This window comes from Phacochoerus africanus, chromosome 5 (genome assembly GCF_016906955.1).
Source record: "Phacochoerus africanus isolate WHEZ1 chromosome 5, ROS_Pafr_v1, whole genome shotgun sequence".
In the NCBI taxonomy this organism is placed as follows: domain Eukaryota; kingdom Metazoa; phylum Chordata; class Mammalia; order Artiodactyla; family Suidae; genus Phacochoerus; species Phacochoerus africanus.
The window spans coordinates 32,510,601-32,536,226 of record NC_062548.1 but is presented as its reverse complement, the minus strand read 5'-3'; the positions used below and the strand labels follow the sequence as shown (position 1 = coordinate 32,536,226).

Genomic DNA, 25,626 nt, shown 5'->3' with positions numbered 1-25,626 from the left:
GCTTCACCTGCCGCCCACCTGTAACAAGGGCCGCACCTTCTGCTATCACGCGCTGGGTGAACAACTTGCCATGCCCCCCACCCCACCCTGTCCTCCTTTCTCTCCTCCATCATGGACCACGGTTTCTATTTAAGTGATTAAATTGACCAGACAGGAGTGGGCACATGGTCATAAGACTGAAAGGCTTTTCATTTAATCTGCCCAGAAAAGCATAGCAGGAATCTAAAGATTTGGTTGGGTTTTTAATCTGCTGTCAGAAGACAGTCTGGGTCTTGGGACCTCCCTAAGCCCCTCATTTTTCCTGACTTCTATTTTGGGCTCAAACCACAGTGTCAGGGGACACACGGCAAGATTCACATCCAGGTCTGTCCTTGACCTCCCTGGAGGGAGATGACTTATCTTGGATGGGAGACCTACAGGAGCCTAACTCCCCTCTAACTCCCTGCAGACTGGTGTCCTTGGAAACATCCACTCTGGACCAATGGCCACAGGTTGATAAGGCTTCCATACAGGGAGGAGGGTGGACAAAAGGGACTTGCCCTGCTTAGTTAGGGAGCAAAGGATGGTCTTGCCTATGCTAAGCCTCAGCTTGCTTGTCTGTGGAACAGAACAAGTATACATCATTCAGTGGATGCTGTGTTGATTAAATGAGATAAAGAGGAGGCATTTATAGAATTATGAGTTGCTTCTCTCCCCCTGGGCTCTTATACAAAGCCACCATTAGCCTCTTTGAACTATCTATAAGGAAAATGAATAATTCATTACGGTACATCAAGGGGCTAAATCACAAAGCTCATAAAGGGGCATTTTGGGGTTGTGACTGATCAGTAGGGGTACTTAGCACTGACCTGTACAGGGAAAGAAGAGCAGGTCCCTAACCTGTGTGCACAGGCTTTCAAATGTGTAAGCACACACCATTCTCCCAAAGAAACACCGAGAACACACCCATATCTTATTAGCTGTTATCTCTGAGGAAGGACTGGTTTTTGTGTTTGCTGTGCTTTCCTGCATTTTCCAAATCTTCTGGAATGAATGTGCTTTATTTTCCTATTTAGGAAAAAAATCTGCAGGCTGTTTTAGAGATGACAAAGGGGTTTTGTCATTTTGATGGGGCAAAACATAAAGGGCAGGACCAGCAGGGCCTAAAGATGGAGGTGACGGTTTCCACAAGATTGTAAAGAATTCAAGAGCTTTGGTCTGGTAATAATAACAAAAATGACCATCACAGCAACTAATTAAAAAAAAAACAAAACCCACCTAGCATGTCGAGTGCCTACAATGTGCTAGGAAGCGTGGCATGTGCTTTCTATTCAGAGTAACTCACTCTATGAGGCTGATACTATTCTTGTGTTCATTTTACAGAAAAGGAAACAAAATTTCAAAGAAATTAGGTAACTCACCCAAGGGATTAAGGGATCCTTTCTGAGAGGCAAGGCAGACAAAGGCTGGGCTGGAAGACCCTCTGCCCACCTGTCTGGTCTGATGGGACTACTATGTCCTTCTATAGCCTAGGGGACTGGTTCGCCCCACAAAGAACCTGTACCCCCCCGCCCCCAGGTCACATCTCCCCACGTCATCCAGTCCAGGATGTCCAACAGAACTTTCTGCCATGATGAAACTGTTCTATACCTGTGCTGTCCAACACCACAGCCACAGGTGGCTGTTGGGCACCTGACATGCAGCCAGTACAACTGAAACAATGAACTCTTAAGGACTGATTTTTCATCAGTTCCCATCTAAATTTGGCTAGCCACGTGTGGTGGGAGCTACCGTATGGGACAGTACAGTTCTGGTCCATTCTGCTCTGCACAGTCAACCAAGTTTGACCAAGGAGTTCGGGTCCAATATAGACATTTCCACTCATGGCAGGGAAGCCCCCCACTGAACATAATCAAGAGCCTCATGTCTCCTATCTATTTGGCTGCCAGGATGGACCAGCCTTCCCAAGGGTTTTTTTTTTTTAATTTTAATTTTTAAATTATAGTTGATTTACAATATTCTGTCAATATCTGCTGTACAGCAAAGTGACCTAGTCATACACACATATATGTGTGTGTACACACACACATTCTTTTTCTCACATTATCCTCCATCATGCTCCATCACAAGTGACTAGACGTAATTCCCCAAGGGGGTTAAGAGCACTTCTTTATTTCCAAGATAGAGGGAGAGCAGGGAACTACTACACTGAAATCTGTTGAGCACTGACCTTGGCGCTTTGCCTATGTGATCACATGGAATCTTTGCAGCTCCTTTACATGGGAAGGGTGATTGTTCCCATTTTGCAGATGGGAAAATAGAGGCTTCAAGATGTAAAATAACCTACACAGAACAGGGTAGGGTAGGAGGAGTGGGGACCCAGGTCTGAATGATTCCGTCTCACCATGCAGCCCCCCAACCTGAACCCCAAAGACATCTTCAAGCCTCTCCCTTCCCTTGGGGTGCAGGAGGGCAGGAAGACGTGACCAGCTGCCCCAAGATACTCACGTATATGAGTCCCGAGAAGTACCTCTCCCTCAGGTTGTGCAGAACTGAGGCTTCATTGAGACACGTCAGCTCTGCCATGTCCTCCACCTTGGAGAACTTGGGCGGGTTCATCTTCTGAATGTCATCTTTGCCGACCGTGACCTTCTTGCCATTCTCCACTAGCTCCACGATCACCTCATCTCCCTTCTCCTCCTTGATGCTGGCTGCCTCGAAACCCTGCTTCTCCGAAGGAACCCAGACCAGCTTCTTGGCGGCCCAGTCAGCCTGGGCCACTGGGTTGTTGATGAAGTTTTTGTCCACAAAGAGGAACTTCTCATCGTCACTGAGCTGACCTTTCTGTGCCATGGTGCCTGGTCGGTCCCCTGCGGAATAAGGCAACAGGGTCAGAACTGGGCCAGAACCAAGCCCTAAAGGTGAATAAAGCCCTCACCTCACCATGTCTGGGAACAGAGTCTTCAGAAACATCCCACAAGAACAACAGTGTTCCTTGCAGGATGGTTTCTGTTGTCAAAAAATGGAAACAACCCCAAAGCCTTTCAGAAAAGGATCTGCATCATTGCCTGTTGTCCATCAACATGGCATGAATATGACAACCAAGATTTTGCTCACATAAAGACCTGCTATCCAGGGGGTTAGGATGCAAGATGTCTGTGAAACGAACTTATTGTTACCAAAGGGAAAGGAGAAGGGGATAAATTAAGAGGTTGGGATTAACAATACAACTATTATATATAAACTCGATAACCAACAAGGACCTACTGTATAGCACAGGGAAATATATCTGAATCACTGTGCTGTACACCTGAAACTAACACAATATTGTGAATCAACTATAACTCAATTTAAAAAAATGATAAACTTTGGCGTTCCTTTGTGGCACACTGGGTGAAGGATCTGGCATGGTCACTACAGCAGCTCAGGTCACTGCTATGGCAGGAGTTCAATCCCTGGCCCAGGAATTTCCACATCTGCAGGTGTGGCCCCCCCAAAAATGATATATGCTGCAGCATTAATGAATCTTGAAAACATTATGCTAAGTGAAGGAATCAAAAGCCACATATTATATGATTCCACTTATATAAAAAGTCCAGAATAGGCAAATTCATTGAGATAGAAAATAAATTAGTAAATTAGCTGGGGAAGAATTAGAGGGTGATGGCAAAGAGGTGGAGGGTTTCTTTCTGGGGTAATGAAAATGTTCTAGAATGTACTGCAGCAATGGATGCACAACTCTGTAAAGATGCTAAAAGCCATTCAATGTATGATTTCAAAGGGTGAATTGTTATTTACAACATCCAATACATAGAAAAAAAACCTAAATGTCCATCAACAGAGGACTGGATAAAGAAGATGTGGTACACATATACAGTGGAATATTACTCAGCCATAAAAAAGAATGAAATAATGCCATTTGCAACAACATGGATGGACATAGAAATGATCATACTAAGTGAAGTAAGTCAGAGAGAGAAAGGCAAATATCATATGAGATCACTACTATGTGGAATCTACTAAAGAATGAAGCAGGGGAACTTGTTCACAAAATAGAAACAGACTCAAAGATTTCAAAAACAAACTTATGGTTGCCAAATGAGAAATCCTGGGGGAAGGGATAAAATGGGAGCCTTGGATGGACATATACACAATACTATGTATGGAATGGATGAGGAACAAGGACCTACAGTATAAAATAGAGAAATCTACTCAGTGCTCTGTAGAGACCTATATGGGAAAAGAATCTGAAAAGGAATGGATATATGTATATGTATAACTGATTCTTGTTGCTGTACTTCTGAAACTAACACAAGATTGTCAGCCAACTATACTCCGATGAAATTTTAAAAAATAAATGAATGAATAAATAAAAGGATGAATTGTATGATATGTAAATTATATCTCAATAGAACTCTTTAAAAAGTAAAATATGGGGGAGACTATAAAACAGTAGATATAATAACCCACTTTTATTTTAAAATATTTAGAATCCCTATCGGCAAAATAACTGGAAATACATGCACTTGTCAAGTACTGTTCTAAAGGAATTTTTACTCTTTATGTTTTTTCCCCCAATTTTTATCATATTAAAATATACATACATAAAAGTTACCTTCTCACCCATTTCTAAGTCTACAGTCTAATGTTCAGTGACATTAAATACATTTGTATTGTGGTGCAATCATTACCATTGTCTAGCTCCAGAACTCTGTTTATCTTGTAAAACTGAACCTCCATGCCCATTAAACACTAATTCCTTGTATAGTGGTGCAGCCACTATGGAAAACCGTATGGAGGTTCCTTAAACTAAAAATAGAGTTGCCATATGATCCAGCAATCTCACTCCTGGGCATATATCCAGAGAAAACTGTAATTCAAAAAGGCACATGCACCCCAGTGTTCATAGGAGCACTATTCACAATAGCCAAGACATGGAAGCCACCTAAAGGTCCATTGACAGAAGAATGGATTAAGAAGATGTGGTACATACACACAATGGAATACTACCCAGCCATAAAAAGAATGAAGTAATGCCATTTGCAGCAACATGGATGTAAGCAGAGATTCTTATACCATGTGAAGTCAGAAAGAGAAAGACAAATATCATATGATGTCACTTACATGTGGAATCTAAAAAATGATATAAATGAACTTATCTACAAAACAGAAATGGTCTCACGGATAGAGAGAACAGACTTGTGGTTGCCAAGGGGGAGGAGGGGTAGGGAGAGATGGATTAGGAGTTTGGGATTAGCAGGTGCAAACTATTATATACAGAATGGATAAATAACAAGGTCTGACTGTGTAGCACTGGGAACTATATTCAATATTCTGTGATAGGAATTCCCACAATGGCTCAGTGAAAACAAATCCGACTAGCGTCCAGAGGACGCAGGTTTGATCCCTGGCTTTGCTCAGTAGGTTAAGATCCCGCATTGCCATGAGCTATGGTATGGGTCGCAGATGTGGCTCGGATCTGGCATTGCTGTGGCTGTGGTGTAGGCTGGCAGCTGCAGCTCCAATTTGACCCCTAGACTGGGAACTCCCATATGTTGCAGACCCTGCCCTAAAAAGACAAATAATAATAATAATAATAATAATAATCCTGTGATAAACTGCAATGGAAAAGAATATGAAAAAGTACATATATATAAATACATATATATATATATCTAAATCACACTGCAACATTGTAAATCAACCATACCTCAATAAATAATTTTTTTTGTTGCTATTTTAGGGCCACACCCGCGGCATACAGCTCCAATTCAGTCCCTGTCCTGGAAACCTCCATATGTCACAGGTGGGGCCCCAAAAAGACCAAAAAAAAAGTTGCATTACGATGCTGTTTGAAACAGCAAAACCTGAAAGCAAACAGTCTTCCAGAGGGTTTTGGTAAATTGTAGAACAATCCAGGGCACAGAATGCTATAATTCAGCCAAAAATTCAAGCTATAGACTTTTATTTAAGCCACACAAAGCTTTTCCCCTTTCACCTTAACATATTTATTTGTCATGTACATGCTTTAAAATTCTTGCATCATAAATGCCCAATTCAGCAATTTGCAGTAAATTTGCAGATTTGTGCATCTCTCATGATAAACTTTTTTTTTTTGTCTTTTTGTCTTTTTGCCATTTCTTGTGCTGCTCCCTCGGCATATGGAGGTTCCCAGGCAAGGGGTCTAATCGGAGCTGTAGCTGCCAGCCTACGCCAGAGCCACAGCAACGCGGGATCCAAGCCGCGTCTGCGACCTACACCACGGCTCACGGCAACGCCGGATCCTTAACCCACTGAGCAAGGCCAGGGATCGAACCGGCAACCTCATGGTTCCTAGTCGGATTCGTTAACCACTGCGCCACGAAGGGAATTCCTCATGATAAACTTTGGAACATTCCCACCACCTCAAAAAGGGTTTCCTCGTGCTGGTCTGCAGTCGCTCCCAGTTCCTACCCCCACCCCCTGGCAACCACCAACCTATTATCTGACTCTATAGATTTGCCTTTTCTGGATACTGCGTATAAATAGAAAAACACAACCGGTGACTTTTGACCATGCCAAGATATTTACAATATACTTTTAGGTTAAAAACAACCTATATAAATGAAATTCTCAGCAATAAAAAGAAACAAATGGCACAATAAAATAGATGAATCTCAAAAGCCGATCAGGAGTTGCTAGTGGCCAGGAAGGGAATTCACTGCCAAGAAGCACAAAGGAATGCTGGGGTGATGAAAATGTTCTATATCCGGATTAAGGTGGGGATTGCATGACTGTAGACATTTGTCAAAAATCAGAGAATGGGAGTGGAATGGGAGCACAGCGGAAACGAATCCGACTAGGCACCATGAGGTTGTAGGTTCGATCCCTGGCCTTGCTCAGTGGGTTAAGGATCTGGCATTGCCATGAACTGTGGTGTAGGTCACAGACGCAGCCCAGATCCAGTGTCGCTGTGGCTGTGGTGTAGGCTGGCAGCTGTAGCTCCGATTGGACCCCTAGCCTAGGAACCTCCGTATGCTTTTTAGGTACAGCCCTAAAAAACAAAAAACAAAACAAAACAAAACAACAAAAAAATCAGAGGATGTTTTTAAATGGGTGCATTTTACTGTAGGCAGATAATACCTCAATAAAGCTGATTAAAATGTTTATAATAGAATCTTATAATTTTACACCAATGTGTATAGTTTTTAAAAGTCTAGAGAACTGCACACTAAACTATTAAACTAGGGTTTTATTTGGTCAAATATGGGACAGTCTGAACATCAGTAAGAAAAATATAAGCGCTGAAAGATGAATGTGTTTAAATATATGCGCTCATAGTGATTAAAAAAAAATTCCACAGATCCTCTTTCTAAGACGCTGGGGAACAACCTGTTATTTTGAAAATGGGTCAAGAAAGAGGGGAACTGAAAACATTGATGCTGCCTTCCTACAAATTGTTTCTGAAGGTCACAAAATAATTGACCAGAAATCTGTCTTGATATGAAATATCAAGTCATTAACTGTCCCCTTAACATGAGGAGCCCATTTGTGACAGATTCCATATCCCATCGTCAACACGTGTCCAGGAGACAAGGTGCTGAGGCAGCAGACTCTTTCCAGGCCAGTCCAGTGGCCCATCTCAGACCCTCTGACCATACCTGCCCTGGTCACACTGGCTGTCACCCAGCTCCTCCAACCTGCCCCATCTCGCCTCCCCCACCCACTGCTGCTTGTGTTCCAAAGAACTAAGGTGCAGGCAGAGCTAGGATGTGCAGCCACCAGGACGTACTGTGTGGTTGATGCCTCTACTTCAGAAAACAATTCACACCTCCTTGGAATTCACCAAGATAATCCCCACGTTTGGGCTTCAGATTCTGCAGAGATAGAGTAACCCCATTTCTCATCAATGGGTCCCTGGAGCTAAGCGGCCAACTCCTGAAATGCAGACTGTGCAAGGCAAAAATCAAGGGGAAGTTACTTCTACTTTCCCCTTCCAGGGTGAAAATAACAATAATAAAAACTAGAGGATGATTTGTTCAGAAGGGATGGTTATATCTCCCGGAGACCTGATCTAGCAGCTCAATTAAAAAAAAATAGAGGAGTTCCCATTATGGCACAGTGGTTAACGAATCCGACTAGGAACCATGAGGTTGCGGGTTCAATCCCTGGCCTTGCTCAGTGGGTTAAGGATCCGGCGTTGCCGTGAGCTGTGGTGTAGGTTGCAGACGCGGCTGGATCCCGCGTTGCTGTGGCTCTGGAGCAGGTGGGTGGCTACAGCTCCGATTAGACCCCTAGCCTGGGAACCTCCATATGCCATGGGAGAGGCCCTAGAAAAGGCAAAAAGAGCAAAAAAAAAAAAGAGCATATAATTCCCTAGTTATTATTAGGGATTATTATTCTGAATAATCACTTCAGTCATTCAAAAAAGTGAACTAAAGAGTTGTGGAGAATGTACACTGTCCCAGATTTAACGATCACATTTCCTGCATTTTTAATTGTCATTGACTTTGTCTTGGGACACAATGAAACATCCTCCCTTTACCCCACTTTCACGGCTTTCAAAAAAATACTACTACCTCTGCTTTAGAATTCCAGCTAGCAAGTGTAGAAGAGATGACAAAACTAGAATGTAGCAATTCCGAAACTCTGAGTGAAATAATGGGTCCTGGGGAGTTCCCATCATGGCTCAGCAGTTAACAAACCCAACTAGTATCCATGAGGACTCGGGTTCAATCCCTGGCCTCACTCTGTGGGTTAAGGATCCGGCGTTGCCATGAGCTGTGGCATAGGTCACAGATGTGGCTCAGATCTGGCGTTGCTGTGGCTGTGCTGTAGACTGGCAGCGGCAGCTCCAATTTGACCCCTAGCCTGGGAACCTCCATATGCCATGGGTGCAGCCCTGAAAAAGAAAAAAAAAGAAAAAAAAAAGACCACAAAAATAACAATGGGTCTTGGCAATGACCATCAATGCTGCTGAAACATCTGACCAGTGGTTCTCAAACTTCCTTGTACATCACTTCACCTGGCGGGGGAGCAGTCTATGAAATCAGATGGCTGGGTTCTGAGTCAATAGAAAGCACTTCTTTCTTTGCTTTCTTTCTTTTTTTGCTTTTTTAGGGCCACACTGGTGGCATATAGAGGTTCCCAGGCTAGGGGTCAAATCAGAGCTGCAGCTGCCCGCCACAGCCACAGCCACACCAGATCCAAGCTTCGAATGCGACCAACACCACAGCTCACAGCAACATCAGATCCTTAGCCCACTGAGCAAGGCCAGGGATCAAACCCGCATCCTCACAGATACTAGTCGGATTCATTTCCACTGCTCCACAACGGGAACTCCGGGAACTCCTTAAGAGTCTGCATTTCTAGCAAGTTCCCAGGTGGTGCTGAGGATGCTGATCTGGGGTCCACACTTTTAGACTCACTATATTAGGTGAAAAGCAGATGGCGAACTTTATAATGGATGGATCTGGCTGGCACCACCTGTACCTACAAATTAATCCTGTGTTGCAAAAAAAAGTTATCAGACGTTATGTGCCTCCAGATGGTGGAAGCATCACCACCACTGATGAAAGGAATTTGTACAAAAAGGAAAAGAGAGTGGGTGGGGGCAGAAACCGATGACTCCTCTGGACCTAACACCTGTTTAGGGAAATGCAAGGCGCAGGGAAGACGCCAAACACGGTCCCAGGCATGTGACTGAGCCTGCAAGGTGGGAAAGCATAGAACAAGCGACTGTTTCTTTAACAGGCAAACTATTTTTTTTTGTCTTTTTTTTTTTTTTTTTTTTTTTTTTTGCTATTTCTTGGGCCGCTCCCACGGCATATGGAGGTTCCCAGGCTAGGGGTCGAATCGGAGCTGTAGCCACCGGCCTACGCCAGAGCCACAGCAATGCGGGATCCGAGCCGCGTCTGCAATCTACACCGCAGCTCACGGCAACGCCAGATTGTTAACCCACTGAGGAAGTACAGGGACCGAACCCGCAACCTCATGGTTCCTAGTCGGATTCGTTAACCACTGCGCCACGACGGGAACTCCTTAATTTTATTATAGTTGATTTACAAGGTTCTGTCAATTTCTGCTGTGCAGCAAAGTGACCAGCAACATGGCTGGAACTTGAGACTCTCATATTAAGTGAAGGAAGTCACAAAGAGAAAGACAAATACTATGTGATATCACTTATACCTGGAATCTAATATATGGTACAAATAAACCTATCTAGATAAAATCGAAACAGACTCCTAGACACAGAAAACAGACTTGTGGTTGCCAAAGAGGAGGGGGAGGGAGTGGGATGGCTGGGAGTTTGGGGTTAGTAGATACAAACTCTTGCATGCAGAGTGGATAAGCAATGAGGTCCTGCTGCGTAGCACAGGGAACTATATCTAATCACTTGTGATGGAACGTGAAGGAGGATAATATGAAATAATAGGCAAAGTTGTTTTCTGTGGGCTGCCTGGCCACAAATGGAGCCCCCCAGCCAGGGATCAGATCTAAGCCACAGCAACGCCAGATCCAGTGCGCCGGGCGGGAGAATCAAATCTATGTCCCAGTGCTACCAAGCCACTGACGATCCCTTTGCCCCACAGTGGGAGCTTCCAAGCAAAGTATTAAAAAGAGGTGGGGAGTTTCTGCTGTGGCACACCGGGCTCTGTGGTGTTGTCTCTGGAGTGCTGGAACACAGGTTCGATCCCTGTGGGTTAAAGGATCTAGAGTTGTCACAGTTGTGACAGAGGTAGCAAGTGTGGCTCAGATCGGATACCTGGCCCAGGAACTCCATTATGCCATGGGCACCCAAAAAAAGAAAAAAAAAAGAGGGGGAACTTCTAGATTAGAAGGGACTTTGGGACCCAAAAAGAAATGAGATGAGGTTGGTGGTGACATTAGACTGGCCTCAAGCATTGATAATTACGGAAGATGAGTGATAGGTACTCAGACTATTCTACTTTTTTGAGTGTTTGATTTTTTTTTTTTTTTGGCTGCACCTGCGGCACGTGGAAGTTCTCAGGCCAGGGATCAGACCAGCACCCACTGAAGCAACTGGAGCTGCTGCAGTGACAACAATGGATCCTTAAGCCAAAGTGGCACAAGAGAACTCCCCGTTGTGTTTGAAAATTTTCATAATGAAACAGTCTAACAAGTACACTAAAAGACAAACACTGATAGAGGCAGGAAAAGAATTCCTCTTCCCCCTACATGCCCATCTATATGCAGAGCAAATCCCCAAAAGAGGTCTATTTTGCAGTTTTAAAAAGCCATGCTTTAAATGGAAAGCCTTGAGCAACTGAATCTAATTGTCAGAAAAATAAAATTTTATTTGACCCTCTCTCCGAAAAGAAAAATGTTTGCGCTAATCAGGGAAATTTGAACACTGACTCAATATGTTTTATATTAGGGAATTTGTTAATCTCCCATGTGAAAATAGAACAGTGATTTCAGCTATTTAGCGAGCCCTTTCCTTTTAGAGACAGTGTGAAGTATTTATAGATGAAGTAATAACCCTAAGATCTATCTCAAAATAATTAGGGCAGGGAGGAAACGTGGGTGGAGCCAAGCGGGCCCAGGTGTTAACTGCTGAGGCTGCATGACAGGGCACCTACAGAGGGGTAAACGGTTCTTTTTTGCATGATTGACATTTTCCTTAAAAGGAAAAATATTACTATGAAAAATGTATGATCTCTTTTTTTTTACCCACCGTGGCTTGCAGCAGCTTGATGTGGGATCTCAGTTCTCAGACAAGGGATTGAACCTGGACTGCAGTAGCAAAAGCACCAAATCCTAGCAACTGGACCACCAGGGAACTCCCCATGAAACCATCTCCTACTTGTGAACAGTCTCAGTATCATACCACCTCCCGTTTGGCTGTATGTCACACCCAGGGCAGAGTTTTCCAAAGATCAAAAGTGACAGTTACCACTCATGGGCCCTGGGCTAAATCCTTCACGTGCAAGACCATCAGGTGACACCACCACAGCTTTAGGAGTTGGGTTTGATGGTCAGCTCCACCTTACGGATATGGACACCAAGGCTCAGAGAGGGGAAGGGATCTGCCTGAGGTCACACAGCTGAAAAGTGGCAGAGCTGGGATCCAAACCCTGGTCTGATTCGGAGCCCGTGCTCTTCCACCTCCCACACAAGACTGACGGATTTGGTCAGAAGCTCAGGGGAGGACTTGCAATCGATGACCTGACCTTTGAAGGCACCTAGCACAGTGACTGGCACATAATAAACGTTCAAAGCGGGACCCAGGCATTCCTGTTGTGGTGCAGCAGAACCAAATTTGACTGGTAACCATGAGGTTGTGGGTTTGATCCCTGGTCTCACCCAATAGGTTCCAGAGTTGTTGAGAGCTGTGGTGTAGGTCACAGATGTGACTCAGATCCCGCATCACTGTGACTGTCCTGGGAACCTCCAAATGCCATGGGTACAGCCCTAAAAAAAAAAAAAAGAAAACCCAAAACAAAAAAACGGAATCAGATGAAATGAACTACAACTCAACGCCACAGTAAGAACAAACCTCACTAACACTGGTTTGAAAGAAGGCAGAAGGAAGTCGTGTGTGATTCTATTTACAGGCAGAACTTGGAGATGCCACTGGCTCTGTTCCAGACCATAAAGCAAATATTGCAATAAAGCAAGTTGCAACGAATATTTTGGTTTCCCAGTGCACATAAAGGTGAAGTTTACACTATGCTGTCATCTAGTAAGTGTGCAATAGCAATATGTTTAAAGTCTAGTTATGTCAACATACATACCCTAATTAAAAATGCTTGATTGCTCAAAAACATAAACCATCAGCTGAGCCTTCAGCGAGTTATAGTGGCAACAATAAATGTCCCTGTCACAGGTCGCCACAACAAAGACTACAATGAAAAAGCCTTACGTACTGCAAGAATTACCAAAATGTGTCACAGAGACAAGAAGCAAGCAAATGGCATTTTTTGGGAAAAATGGCACTGACAGATGTGCTGGATACATTTGCCACGAGCCTTCAATGTATAAAGCACAGTGTCTGCAAAGTGCAATGAAACAAGATGTGCCTGCACATGAGGTTCAAAACCAGGGAAAACTGAAGTTCCCCGGTGGCGCATCGGGTTAAAGACCCGGCATTGTCACTGCTGTGGCTCAGGTTCAGTTCCTGGCCCAGGAACTTCCACATGAGGCAGGCCCAGCCGAAAATAAAAACCAGGCAAAAACAACCCATGGGGATAGCTGTCAGATGCTGTAACTGGAAGGACAGAATGCAAGGGGGGTCTGTAGGGCTGATATTCTGTTTCTTCATCTGAGTACCAGCTACAGGAAAGCACTCGTTTTGTACAAATTCCCCAAGCTGCATCCTCCCGGGATGAAAAAGTTTCCTCTATACTAAATTATGGTAGGATACACATAATAAAGTTTACCACCTTCACCACTTCATTTGCAGTTCAGTAGTACAATTGATGAACATTTTTAAGTGGTAGCCAATTATGCTCAAGAGGGACAGGAGACATGTCTTGTTTCAAGCTGCAGTGATAACCAAGTGGGCTCTTTCTACTTAAGATGTTGGTGAGTTGCCTTACAAGTCAGAAAAACACCAAACATGGGTTAAGAGATGCAAACTATTACATTCAGAATGGATAGATATTAAGGTCCTACTGTGTAGCACGGGAAACTGTAACCGATCTCCTGGGACACACAATGATGGAAGATCGCATTAAAAAGAAAAAGAATGGGAGTTCCTGTTGCAGCTCAGCCTAATGAACCAGACTAATACACATGAGGACGCAGGTTCGATCCCTGGCCTCGCTCAGTGGGTTAAGGATCCGGTGTTGCCATGAGCTGTGGTGTAGGTCACAGAGGGGGCTCAGATCCAGCATTACTGTGGCTATGGCCGTGGCCGTGGCCATGGCCAGCAGCTACAGCTCTGATTGGACCCCTAGCCTGGGAACTTCCCTATGCCACCAGTGTGGCCCTAAAAAGCAAAAAGCAAAAAATAAAAATAAAAAAAAGGAATGTGTGTGTGTGTGTGTATACACAAGACTGAGTCACTTTGCTGTACAGCAGAAATCGGCACAACACTGTAAATCAACTACAATTTTTTTAAAAATTGAAAAATAAAAGGACACAGAAAACCTTACTATTAGGAACCCTGTCTAATCTGGAACTCAAAAATAAGTGGTTCAGTCTCTACACCCCCCCCCCCCAAAAAAGGAGCGAGTGTCTGGGCTGCTTTCCATGTCTTTGAAGTCTCTGACAGTCATGATGTGTGACATCTGCTTTGGTCAAAGGGAGAAAAAGGAAGAGGAACCCCCAATCCCGTGAAATATTTGGGGTGCGGGTGGGATAGGATCAGGGAGGTTGAGACACTCTTTAAAAAACTGATTCTGGGGTCAAATCATTGAAAAAGGGCTACACATCCTCCTCATCACCAAGAGGGCCAGCTCTCAGCAGGATGATGCCAGGTCCTCACACCTGAAAGCTAGTTCACTCCTTTGAACCCATGGCGCCCCAAAACATTCAGCCACAAACCTCTCCCCACCAGCCACTGATTTTATTTTTTTAGGGCCGCACCTGCCGTGTATGGAAGTTCCCAGGCTAGGGGTCAAATTGGAGCTGCAGCTGCCTGCCTGCACCACAGCCACAGCAACACCAGATCCGAGCCACACCTGTGACCCGTGCCATAGCTTGTGGCAATGCCAGACCCTTAACCCACTGAGCAAGGCCAGGGATCAAACTCACATCCTCACAGACACTATGTTGGGTTCTTAACCTGCTGAGACACAACGGAACTCCTGGTTTTTATGGCCGCACCCAAGGCATATGGAAGTTCCTGGGCCAGGGGCTGAACCCGAGCCTCACCTGCAACCTGTGCCACAGCTCTGGCAACGCCAGATCCTTAACTGACTGCGCCAGCCTGGGGATCAAACCCACACCTCTGAAGCAAACTGAGCTGCTGTGTTGGATTCTTAACCCACTGCACCACAGTGAGAACTCCCCCAGACACTGTTTAAATCTCACCACTTTGCCCTTGAGAAAATTCAGTGAGCCTAAAAATATTACCACTAATATCGTAATCATAGCTGCAGCTAAATCTTTTTTTTTCTTTTTTGTCTTTTTGCCTTTTCTAGCACCGCTCCCATGGCATATGAAGGTTCCCAGGCTAGGGGTCTAATTGGAGCTGTAGCCGCCGGCCTACACCACAGACATAGCAACGTGGGATCCGAGCCGAGTCTGCAACCTACACCACAGCTCACAGCAACGCCGGGTCCTTAACCCACTGAGCAAAGGCAGGGACCTATCCCGCAACCTCATGGTTCCTAGTCGGATTCGTTAACCACTGCACCACGAAGGGAACTCCCTGCAGCTAAATCTTTTTGAGCACCAATCTCATCTAATTCCCTCAAAAATACTTTGAGAGGCACCTTTACCTCTGATTTACAGATGAGAAACTGAGGCACAGAGAGGTTAAGTAACTTGCCCATCGTGGCACAGCTAGTGGAGAGGAATCTCAATCAAGATCTATTTTCCAAGTGATGTTTTCTGCTCTGTCTACGTTCTTTGAAGGAGGGAGAGAGCTTGAGGACTAAAAGACCTACCGGCACATGCAGGACACATCCTGGATCAGTCCTTGGCCGCTTGAAAGCTCTGGATACCTTGGTTTTATTGCTACAAGGCCTTGCCTCGGTGTGCACTTAGAGCCTGGAGTTTTCAAAATTTGGGGTGGTGGACAAGCAGGCAAAAAGTGTCAGGTGAGACACTAGGTGAGGCATAGGGAGAAATAAAAGGCAATTTGCAAGACTGCAGCAGGGATCAGACCTCTAGAGCACAGTTCCAGTGATGGAATCCTCGCTGTGCTACCTAGAAGGAGAACTTGATTTGCTGCTCCCTGCTGGGGTCCACAAGTTAGAGCAAGATTTCCCAACCATCTCACTATTGACATTTGGGGCTGGATAATTCTTTGCTAGCAGGAAGCGGGGGGAGCCAATAATGAGGGGAGGGGGACTGTTCTGTGCATTGTAGGACCATTAGCTGCATCTCTGGTCTCTACCCAATAGATGCTAGTAGCACACCCTCCCCCCAGTCATGACAACCAAAAATGTCTCCAGGTATTGCTAGATGTCCCCTGGTAGGGGGTGGAGTTGTCCCAACCAACCTGGAATGCCAACCACAGAAGGTCACACGGGTGGAGTGGGAGCACACAAGAGACAGACAAACCTCAAGGAGACTCCCCACCCACCAGCTTTCTTCCTCTCCAAGCCCTCCTCCCCCACCATGCCCTCCCCACGCCCCCCCCCCCCCCCCCCCCCCCGGTCCAATGTCCTGCATTAGCCCCGAGAGCTGAAAGGGCACCTTCAGGGTCATTACACAGGACTGATGGATACTACGTCCAGCCCATGATCCAGGGCTGCTTGCAAATGTTTTAATGAAAGCAAAGGACACTGTCACTGATTGCATTAGTGGTGTCCAACACAGCTGGGGTGTTGGCCCTGCACACATCCTGGCTTCCTCACCACCAATGCATGGCTTCATTCTTTGAGCACAGGCAAGCTGTTCCTTAGCCCCTGTAAGAACCACAGGGTTACATGTTCCAGTTCTTCTCTGTACTCTCTGGGTGACTCTGGGCAAGTGACTCTCCCTCTCTGGGCCTTGCGTTTTTTTTCATGTGGGGAAGAAAGCATGGAGCGTTGGCCAGCTCTGATGTTTTAGGGCAGCTGGGATTCCAGATCAAAGGGTCGAAGCTGGACCAACCGAGGATGTTTAGCTATTTTAGCTCGTTTTAGCATTGGTTTTATTTTCCCCAGAGGAACTCAAGGGTAAAAAAATCTTGCCCCTTCTGCTACTGTATGAGTGACAAATGAATAAAATACTCCAGAGCCCCAGGAGTATAGGATTTGCACATCATCAGGCCTGGTTAACAGCATCCCTCTGTATTTTACTGCCAAGCCACTGGCTTAAGGCTTTGGACCAGAGAAACCAACCCATATGTCCCCAGAGTCAGGTGAGCAATGCAGAGGGACCCAGGCTGGAGGTGGCTGAACAGAGCCCCCTGGTCCTGCTCAGGTTGGGTGGCAGCTTCTCAACCCCCACTGGAGTCACCAAGTAAGATCATGGGTCTTGAGAGTTCCCACTGTGGTGCAACAGGATTGGAGGTATCTGCAGCATCAGGATGAGGTTCGATCCCCAGTCTGGCACAGTGGGTTAAAGAATCCAGCATTGCCGGTTGCAACTGTGGCTCAGATCTGATCCCTGGCCTGGGCACTTCCATATGCCGCGGGGCAGCCAAAAAAGGAAAAAAAAAAAAAAAAAAAAAAAGGAATGCAGGCTCTGCCTTGCCAGATCTCCAACAGACCCAGAAGTCTGCATTTAGGTGTGAAATACCCACCCCTAAAGTTAAATCGCTGCAGGTTTCAAATGCTGTGCAGGCAGAATGAAAACCTCGTGGGCCTGATCTAGAACACAGGCCAGCCCACCAGCTGGCAGCACCTCTGAGCAGAAAAGCTAATTCACAGGCTGGCCCAGGTGAGGGAGGAGGGTCTGGGCTCCCCAGAGGCACCAGATCCCTGGGCCCCAAGCTGTTCCCATGGGTAATCGGGACTCTAAATCTGTTCTTCATAACAGCCACTATTATCACAGGGCCCTTTCTATTCATGGGCCATCGGGCCAGGCAACTTATTTTATACACCGTCTCCCTATGTCTCCTGAGTATGTGGAGGTGGGCGCTATTTATTATTTCTCAGACGATGGCAGTCCCACAAAGTAAATGAAATGAAAGGCTTTTGCCTGTAAACATTGGAGCCAAGATTTGAACCTAGATCTGTCTGACACTTGATCTGCCCTTGGTAAAAACTCTCTGCCTTGCTTGACTTGCGAGTTTCTGGCCTCGCCTTGCTTCAACTGGTCCCTGAGCTGCTCCGCCACCGATGGCACCCACTTCTGACATAAGCCTACTTAGTTGAATACTGTTTTTAAAGTAACACAGAAGCAAGGTCTTCTTCTGGTTTTTTTTTTTTTTTTTTTTGTGTGTGTAGGTCCACTTGTGGAAGTTCCCAAGCTAGGGATTGAATGAGAGCTCTAGCTGTCGGCACAGCCACAGCCACGCCAGATCCAAGCCACGTCTAAGACCCACACCGCAGCTCACAACTATGCCGGATCCTTAACCTACTGAGCGAGGCCAGGGATTGAACTTGAGTCCTAATGGATACTCGTCAGGTTTGTTACCGCCGAGCCATGACGGGAACTTCTGGAAGGAAGTCCTTATAATCAGTAAAAGTAAATTACTTTTCCTCCCCCCCAAGAGAACTTGGTTAGTACGAGGGATGGAGGCTTCCAAAGAGGATGCTTTGAAGATAAAACTGGCCATTTCTGGCTCCAAAACTCCACTCTGGCTTGTATCTTGCAACTCTGACCCAGCAGAGCTTAAAATAAATGTAGTCTCCTCTGTGACCTTTCTTTTGGAGTTTAAAGGGTTGTTTAACAATATCTATTAAGTTTACACATGCATGCTGCCTCAATGTAGCAATTGCATTGCTGGGAATTTGTCCTACAGATAAACTCATATAAGTAGATATAAATAGATACACAAAGACGGTTCCTGAGTCCTGTTTACAAGAAATGATGGAATGAAGCTGGTATGTTTCCAAATGAGGTTGTTTGAGTAACTTCTTCCACGTAATACACTATATATATATATATATACAATAGAATAGCATGTATGCAGATGATAAAAACACCAAAATGTGCTGATATGGAAAGATGATAAAGATATGCAATTCAGTGAAAAAACATCTAATTTACAATGCCATTATAGAAAAGGAAGATTTGACATAGAAAAGTTTTGGAAAGATGCACAGGAATACATTAGCCATGATCACATATAAAGATGAGGAAGAGGGTGACGGCTTTTCTATCTGGGGGGCCAGATTATGGCTATAATGACGCCCATTGGTCTCAGATGCTAGAACCTTCTGAGATTCTGTATCCTTTGCCGCGTGCCCCACCAGCTGAGAGGAGGACATTCAAGGCTGCACGAATGAGCAGGAGGCGAGCCCTGCGGTCCTTCCTTAGGGACTTTGATGAGGGCTGTTCCGCCCAAGCCCCCAAATTGCTGATGCAACCCAGAGACCCCTGACGTCCCCCTGCAGGAACAGGGGGCGGCGCGAGCTGCTGCTCCTCCATTGATCCCATACACAAGTTCCTTCAAAGTCAATTATACTTCAACGAAACAGAAAACTTCCTTCAAATTCCTGCCTGGCCTTCTTCAAACTCAGCCTTCCCTCCCGCTCCCCCCGCCCCATGTTGGCCATTGTTAAATGTGTTTAAAGGTCGGGGGTGGAGGGAGGAGACCCCAGGGAGCAAAAGGAGCCACCGTGAAAGCCAGACAGCCTCCTCCCATCCGCAGGTGAGCTCTTATAGGATGCTGTTGAGACCCTAAATGAGTCGCAAATGGGCCAACACACCTGGAAGCTGTCGTGTTCCTGACACAGGTGAGAAAGCATGGCTACATTAAATGGGAGAAGATTCAAATCACCACCTTTGCCCAAATAGGACCTGGGTTGATGAAAAGAGGTTGCACACAAAGGCAAGTTTCTCTTTTATGAAAAGACAACTCCATAGGGTTCCTGGTTCCGCCAAGTACCACCTGGGCTTCATGGACCAAGATCCTTAAGGTCTCGGGTCATGTATGGTACACATAACCATTCATGGAAATTCACCAGGGGCCAGGCACTGCACTAAACCCTTCAATATGCAGGGTCCCCATTGAATCCTCCCAATAAGGCAATCCCTTAGGCTCTGCAGTTATAAAGAGCTAGGTTTGTAGACTCTTCTCTTCCTCATTTGACAGTCAAGCTATCTTGAGCAAGGTATTCAGACTCCAGGGCTGTAAAACTGGGCCAATAATAATAACATCCATGCCAAAGGGTTGTGGCAAAGACTCAGTAACATGATGCCCAAGAAGGATGTAGCATGTCGTTCGGCTAAAGTGCTTGACTGACATGCGCTATCCTCATTAGCCCCATTTTACAGAAGGGAAAACTGAGGTCTGGGAAGGCCATGTGGATGATTTCCAAATGGGCTTGTGACATTCTAGGATTCCAATGGATTTAGAATCAGATGTGTTTTTCCAGCAAAATCTACTGTGTGTCCGGTTTTAGAATTACATGCTTGCACCTACAGCAGCAAATCCACCTGTTTGGATTCAACGCACCGAGGAAAGGAGGGCATGGGTTTTGTGCCCAAAATAAAACTTGCAGATAAGAGAGAGTAGGAGAAGGTGATGCCCCCTTTTCTCCCAAATGTCTTCTTCTCTGGATTTCCTCGTTTATTCCCAAACGGGATGGACAAGGGTAGAGGAATCCCCAGAGTCTTGACCAACAAAGCTGCAATACGAGGCTAATTTGCGAGGGGACCAGGGATGGCCGCATGGAAAACGCTACCATAAATGGGCATGTTTGCCTCCATCTCAGCCCTCACACAGAAAAGTAACGATAACAAACCCATAACAAATACCTTGTACGGAATAACACGTCTATTTCAGACATGATAATAAAATACATGGTGTTTACGAGTCCTAGAAGCTTCTTGAGGAAGGGGCAGCTAGCTCACATTTGGGGCTCTCGGGATAGGAGCCCACCTAAGGTCATCGGGCCAACGAGACTATCATGTCAGCCGGGGACAAACAGTGCATTTTATTTTAAATTCACAAAAGGTCAGTTTCTGTTTTCTTCAAAGAGACAATGATAAACACTTGCCTAACTGGATGCATCTGGTCCCACGAGAAACCTGATTCCAACAGTTCTTTTGTTCACGGTAAAGAAAAAAAGAGGGTGGGAAGAAGGGTATGGACTTGGCATCGGGCAGATGCAGGAATAGACTCCGCCACTTGCTCGCTGTGTGACACTGAGCAAATCACTTAACCTCTCTGAGCCTCAGCTGGTTTGTCTTCTCAACAGGCATCAGAGTGCCTCCCTTCAAATGTTCTAGTAATGATTAAATGAGATCAATGAAGTCAAAAACTGCTGCAGAGCCTGGCACATAGGTGCTCCATCAATGGTCGCTTATCTCAATGGGAAAGCACCAAGCAAAGACCGCATTTCAATATCCTGTTTCACACACTGCTATCGAATGACTTTCAGCTCAGCATCTCAAGCTCCCCCTCCACATAAAATGGCCAGTTGGCAATTTAATCCATCTGTTCTTACTACTGTACTCACGGCTCTCTTTCTTGGGATTTCTAAATATTTACCTTTACTTCTTGATAAGTGTGGCTTTGAATGGTGCCTTTCCTCAAGCAGCCAAATCCCCACCGGCTGTTAGTGCAGAGAGAGACCAGACAGCAGGCAGTGATCCCTTTCTCTCACGCTGCCCTTGAGAGGAACGCATGTTCTGGAGGCCCGGCAGGGAATCCCAGCCTGGTTCCACTTTAACACACCTGGCAGACTTTGTAAGCAAATGCGGACTTTGGCATCTGCGTATTTGAGACCCCCGGGGTCAACCTGGGTGAGTTTTTTAATTTATTATTATTTTTTTTAACAATTTGGAGGGAGAGGTGCATCAGGAAGAAAATCAAGCTGCAATCAAGGAACTGGATTGCAACCAGCTTATCACTCAAGGGTTATCAGCAGCGCATCTTCTACTCTAACGAATAGCACTCGCCCTTCTGCCCAGGTGTTTTTAACTGAGTCAGTGCATTGACAGAACTCAGCAATGCTTCCAGCTCCACTGGAGGCACACTTTGCCTGCCTATGTGATAAGAAATGACTTTTCAGTGAAGCTCAGCTGCACACTTTGGGTGCCCAGAATAAGTTAGAAGCCTGTCAAAGGTGGACCTTTGAGATTTCTAAGGACGCACATTTCTCAGATTGGCCTCCTAACAAGGCTCATCTAGGACTCGTTTACATATGGTATGGTTCTTCTGGAGATGCTGGTGTTACTTGGAGTTGGGCCCCGGCATTACTTTTAAGAGCTATCCCAAGGTGGTATCATTGGCTATTTGGAGAGATGCTGGGTTGGAGGGGGGGGGGTGGATATGGGATAACGGGGGCAGAGAGAAATGAAAAGTGTGAACCCCCCCACCCCTCCCCATAGTTCTTAAGAGGATGACAACAGATGCGCCTCACTGCTCTCCAGCCCCTGTAGGATGCCCTGTCAAACCCTTAAACCCCCTACTCAATTTTCCTTCCCCCATCAGGACCACATACTTACAGATCTCCAACTGGGGGGAGAGCGGAGAAGAAATTGGATGGAGAGCTCAGATCTGGCACACCTCCCAGGCAGGGGCGTCCAAATCTCCCCGCTCGCCCGGGATGCCTCTCTTTATAGACCCAGAGCTGCTTGCGGGTGGGAAAGGGGAGGCGGCCGAAGGGGGCGGAGTGGGGATGGGTCCCGCGCTGCTCCCTCCGCAGCGCCCCCTGCAGGGCGCGGCTTTGGTCCAGGCATCCTGCGCACCTGCGGCGAGGACACCGGGCAAGGGGCTCACCCGGGCAGGGGCGCAAGGGGCCACGGGGCTCCCAGCAAGAGCGCAGCTGGCAAAAGAGTTCGAGGCCGGTGTCTAACCCCGGCTCCGGGGCAGTCACCGAGGCTCCGAATCCCTAGAAAAGGGGTCGAGCGGCTGGGGTCTAACTGGAATGCTTTCTTCCTTGAGGCAGTTCCAGCCTCACAGGCTTTAACCGCTTCCTCTGCAGCGGGAGGAACTGTTCGGGATCGGAGGCGATGCCTCCCGTCCTGGTTCCCCATTTTAGTCGCCCCCCACTGCATGCAAACGGGCCGGCCGTGCTGCGTGAAGGGTAGGAAAGGGGATTTTTTGAACTTTGCAAAGGACAAGGCAGGAGCCCCAGACTCTGCTGGGAATTGTGCGGGAAGGGGAAGTTTTTACTTTTCCCAACTTGGCATCCCCACCTCCACCCACAAGCAAAAAAAAAAAAAAAAAAAAAAAAAAGCCCCAATTGTTGTGACCTCAGACCCCAGGTGTGCCAATCGCTGACCACGTGATCTCGAGCAAGTCATTTTCCTTCTCCGAGCCTCAGTGTCCAAAGCTGAAAAGTGTGTGTGTGTGTGATAGTTATGTAATTCGCAGGGTGCATGTCAGGATCCAAAGAGAATGCGGGTGCCACCCGGCTCTTGAAAGTTCCCTTCAACTGCTCCTCCCCGCTCCAAGAAATTCTCGCAAATGAGGGCGCTGCCTAAAAGTTCCCCGTCTCTCTTCCTCAGTCCCACTCCCTTACCCCGTGTCCACCACCCTCCCCTGTGTGTCTGACACCCTGTGTCTCTCCATCACCGTTTTGGTCTTGTTCTGCCTTTCCTTTCTGTCTCTTCCTGTCTCTCTCTGTCTCGCTGTCTCTGGTCCCTGGGTCTCTAGCTCCAGATCCCCCTCCCTCTCGCTCTCTCCCCGGCCTCTCCGCGCGGTCACACGCACACACACAGGCCATAAAAGGAAGCCGCGGCGGTGGGCTGGCCACGCGCCAGGCCAGGGACCCGCGGGCGGCCGGGCGCCCCGCTCCCCGCCCGGCCCGGCTCCGAGGTTCCCGGCCGGTCCTCCCTCCCCGGGCGAGGCGGGCGGCGGGCGGCGGGCGGGGGGCGCTGGGCGGGAGACAACCCAAAAAGGGCAGGCGCAGGCTCCTTCCTGCAGGAATTCCCAGCGCCGCATACCAGCCCCGGGCTGCCCGCTCCCCCTGACTAAATATGGTGCAGAGCGGCCTCCCGGCGCCCCGCGGGGGTTGGGGGGGCGGCATCCGAGGCCCGCGGGGTGGAAGAGGGGATCCCTCTGCGCCGGGCAGAACCAGAAGGGAGTGGACCCCCCAGTCCCAGGGTCTGCGGAGAGGGTTACAGCTGGAAGACCCTTACCAGGCTCCGTGCTTGGCCCTCACCCCATCTTATGCAACAAGCCTTCCCCGAGCACCAGGTCGGGTGAGGGTGCCGGCTTTATTAATACTCCCATTTTGCAGCCCAGAAAACAGAGGCCTTGGAGGAGTGAAGAGATTTGCCCCGGCCCTCACTGGGTCTGGAGCTCACCCTTGCCACGGTTCATTTTCAGAGACTTTAAGGGGAAATGCCCGGGAGAATTTGGCATGAGGCTAAAGACACTGTCTCTGAAGTTGGATAACTAACTTCGAATCTGCCAGTGCCATTCGCTTGCTCTTTGACCATGGGCAAGTAACTCTCTGGGCCTCAGTTTCCCCATTTGTAAAATGGGAATAACATCGGTCACTTCCTCACTGCCCAGCAAACCGTGCTTGAGGTGATCCATGTAAAGTGAACCCAGTACACTGCTGCATGTTAGCTGCTGTTCTTCTCAACAGGCACGGAACCAAGCAGAGCTGCACCAGGCCTTGGGCACATAACGGGGAGTCAGAGCCTGTCCTGCCCACGATTTGCCTGCAGGCTGCCAGTCGCTCCTGCAGAGTTCTGCATCTCAGACCCTCTGGGTCTCTTCCTCATCCCTTCAGTACCTTACCCAGGTTTCAACCCCCCACACCCCCAGGCCCAGCTCCCTACCTCACAATGGGCCTAAGTCAGAGCCAAGCACAGCCAGCATGAATCCAGCTGGCTGGGATGTTAGGGGTCAAGTTCTTTGGAAAATGATGAATGGGCTGCTTCCCCATGTGCTTTTTTTAATGTCTACACTGTAAAAGGAGTGGAAATTGTCCCTGTGTTGGTACAGAGCTGATGCGGAGCAGAGAATAGGAAGGGGGGGAAATGCAGTTGCTCATCACCTTCCCATCCTGCAAAGACAATCCAGAGCAGGCTGTCAGAGTCTAACTCGCTGGCCTCAGACTTAAAACTGGCATTTTCCCAGAGGCATTAACAGGGATATTCCAAAGGGTTGCATTTGATTCTTTAAGGAACTTGGTAACTTTTAATAATTATAATAAAATTATTAATGAATTACTGAATTGTTTTGCATTATTTCACCTAATCCTTAAAACAACTCTACGAAGTAGATTCTCCCCCGCCTCCCACCCCAATTTTGCTGTTGAAAAACTAGGATTGGCAAGTGGAATAACCAGCCAAGTTAGTACAGCTAGTTAATTGTGGAGCATGAATGCAAACCCCACCTGTGTGATGGAGTCCAGGGCAAGTTGATGACTTGCTAAGCACCAGCCAGGCAGCCACGGGATTTGAACCTCTCTAAGCCTCAAAGAAAGGCACAGATGGTCAGAATCTTCGCCTCAACATGGGAAGGCTGCATATAAAGCATTTCAGGGAGATCCTGTTGTGGTTCAGCAGTAATGAACCTGACTAGTATCCAGGACAACACAGGTTAGATCCTGGCCTTCCTCAGTGGGTTAAGGATCTGGGGTTGCCATGAGCTATGGTGTAGGGTCGCAGATATGGCTAGGATTCTGCTTTGCTATGGCTGTGGCTGTGGTGCAGGCCGGCAGCTGCAGCTTGGGTTCAACCCCTAGCCTGGCAACTTCCATATGCTGCGGGTGCAGTTCTCAAAAGACAAAAATCAAGTGTTTCATACCTTTCTGGTACACTCTAGAAGTATTCAGGGACAGTATGTGCACACAGTCATTTAGTAGCAATCTGTTCAATGCAGAAGCTCAGATGTTTGAATCTTCAAAATCAGATTCTCTATTTTATTTCTCATGGCTCAAAAAGCCAGTTAAAGATTGAGGAGGAAAAGTTACTTTCAAAAACATAACTGTGACTGACCTTGAGAGCTGTCAAGTAAGTTTCCTTGGC

The 25,626-nt window shown here is 46.9% G+C and overlaps 1 protein-coding gene across 3 annotated transcripts in view; it reads right to left on the bottom strand.

Annotated features, from left to right (window-relative positions):
* MYH11 (myosin heavy chain 11) overlaps positions 1 to 22,273 on the bottom strand; it is a 142,004-nt gene extending 119,731 nt beyond the window's left edge. For all 3 annotated transcript variants that reach the window (XM_047780437.1, XM_047780438.1, XM_047780439.1), the window contains exons 1-2: positions 22,144 to 22,273; positions 2,488 to 2,849 (exon numbers count right to left, since the gene is read on the bottom strand). In XM_047780437.1, coding sequence (XP_047636393.1) covers positions 2,488 to 2,832 — 345 coding nt within the window. In that variant the 5' untranslated portion in view covers positions 2,833 to 2,849; positions 22,144 to 22,273. The remainder of the gene's footprint in view (positions 1 to 2,487; positions 2,850 to 22,143) is intronic.
* Between the last annotated feature and the right edge of the window lie 3,353 nt (positions 22,274 to 25,626).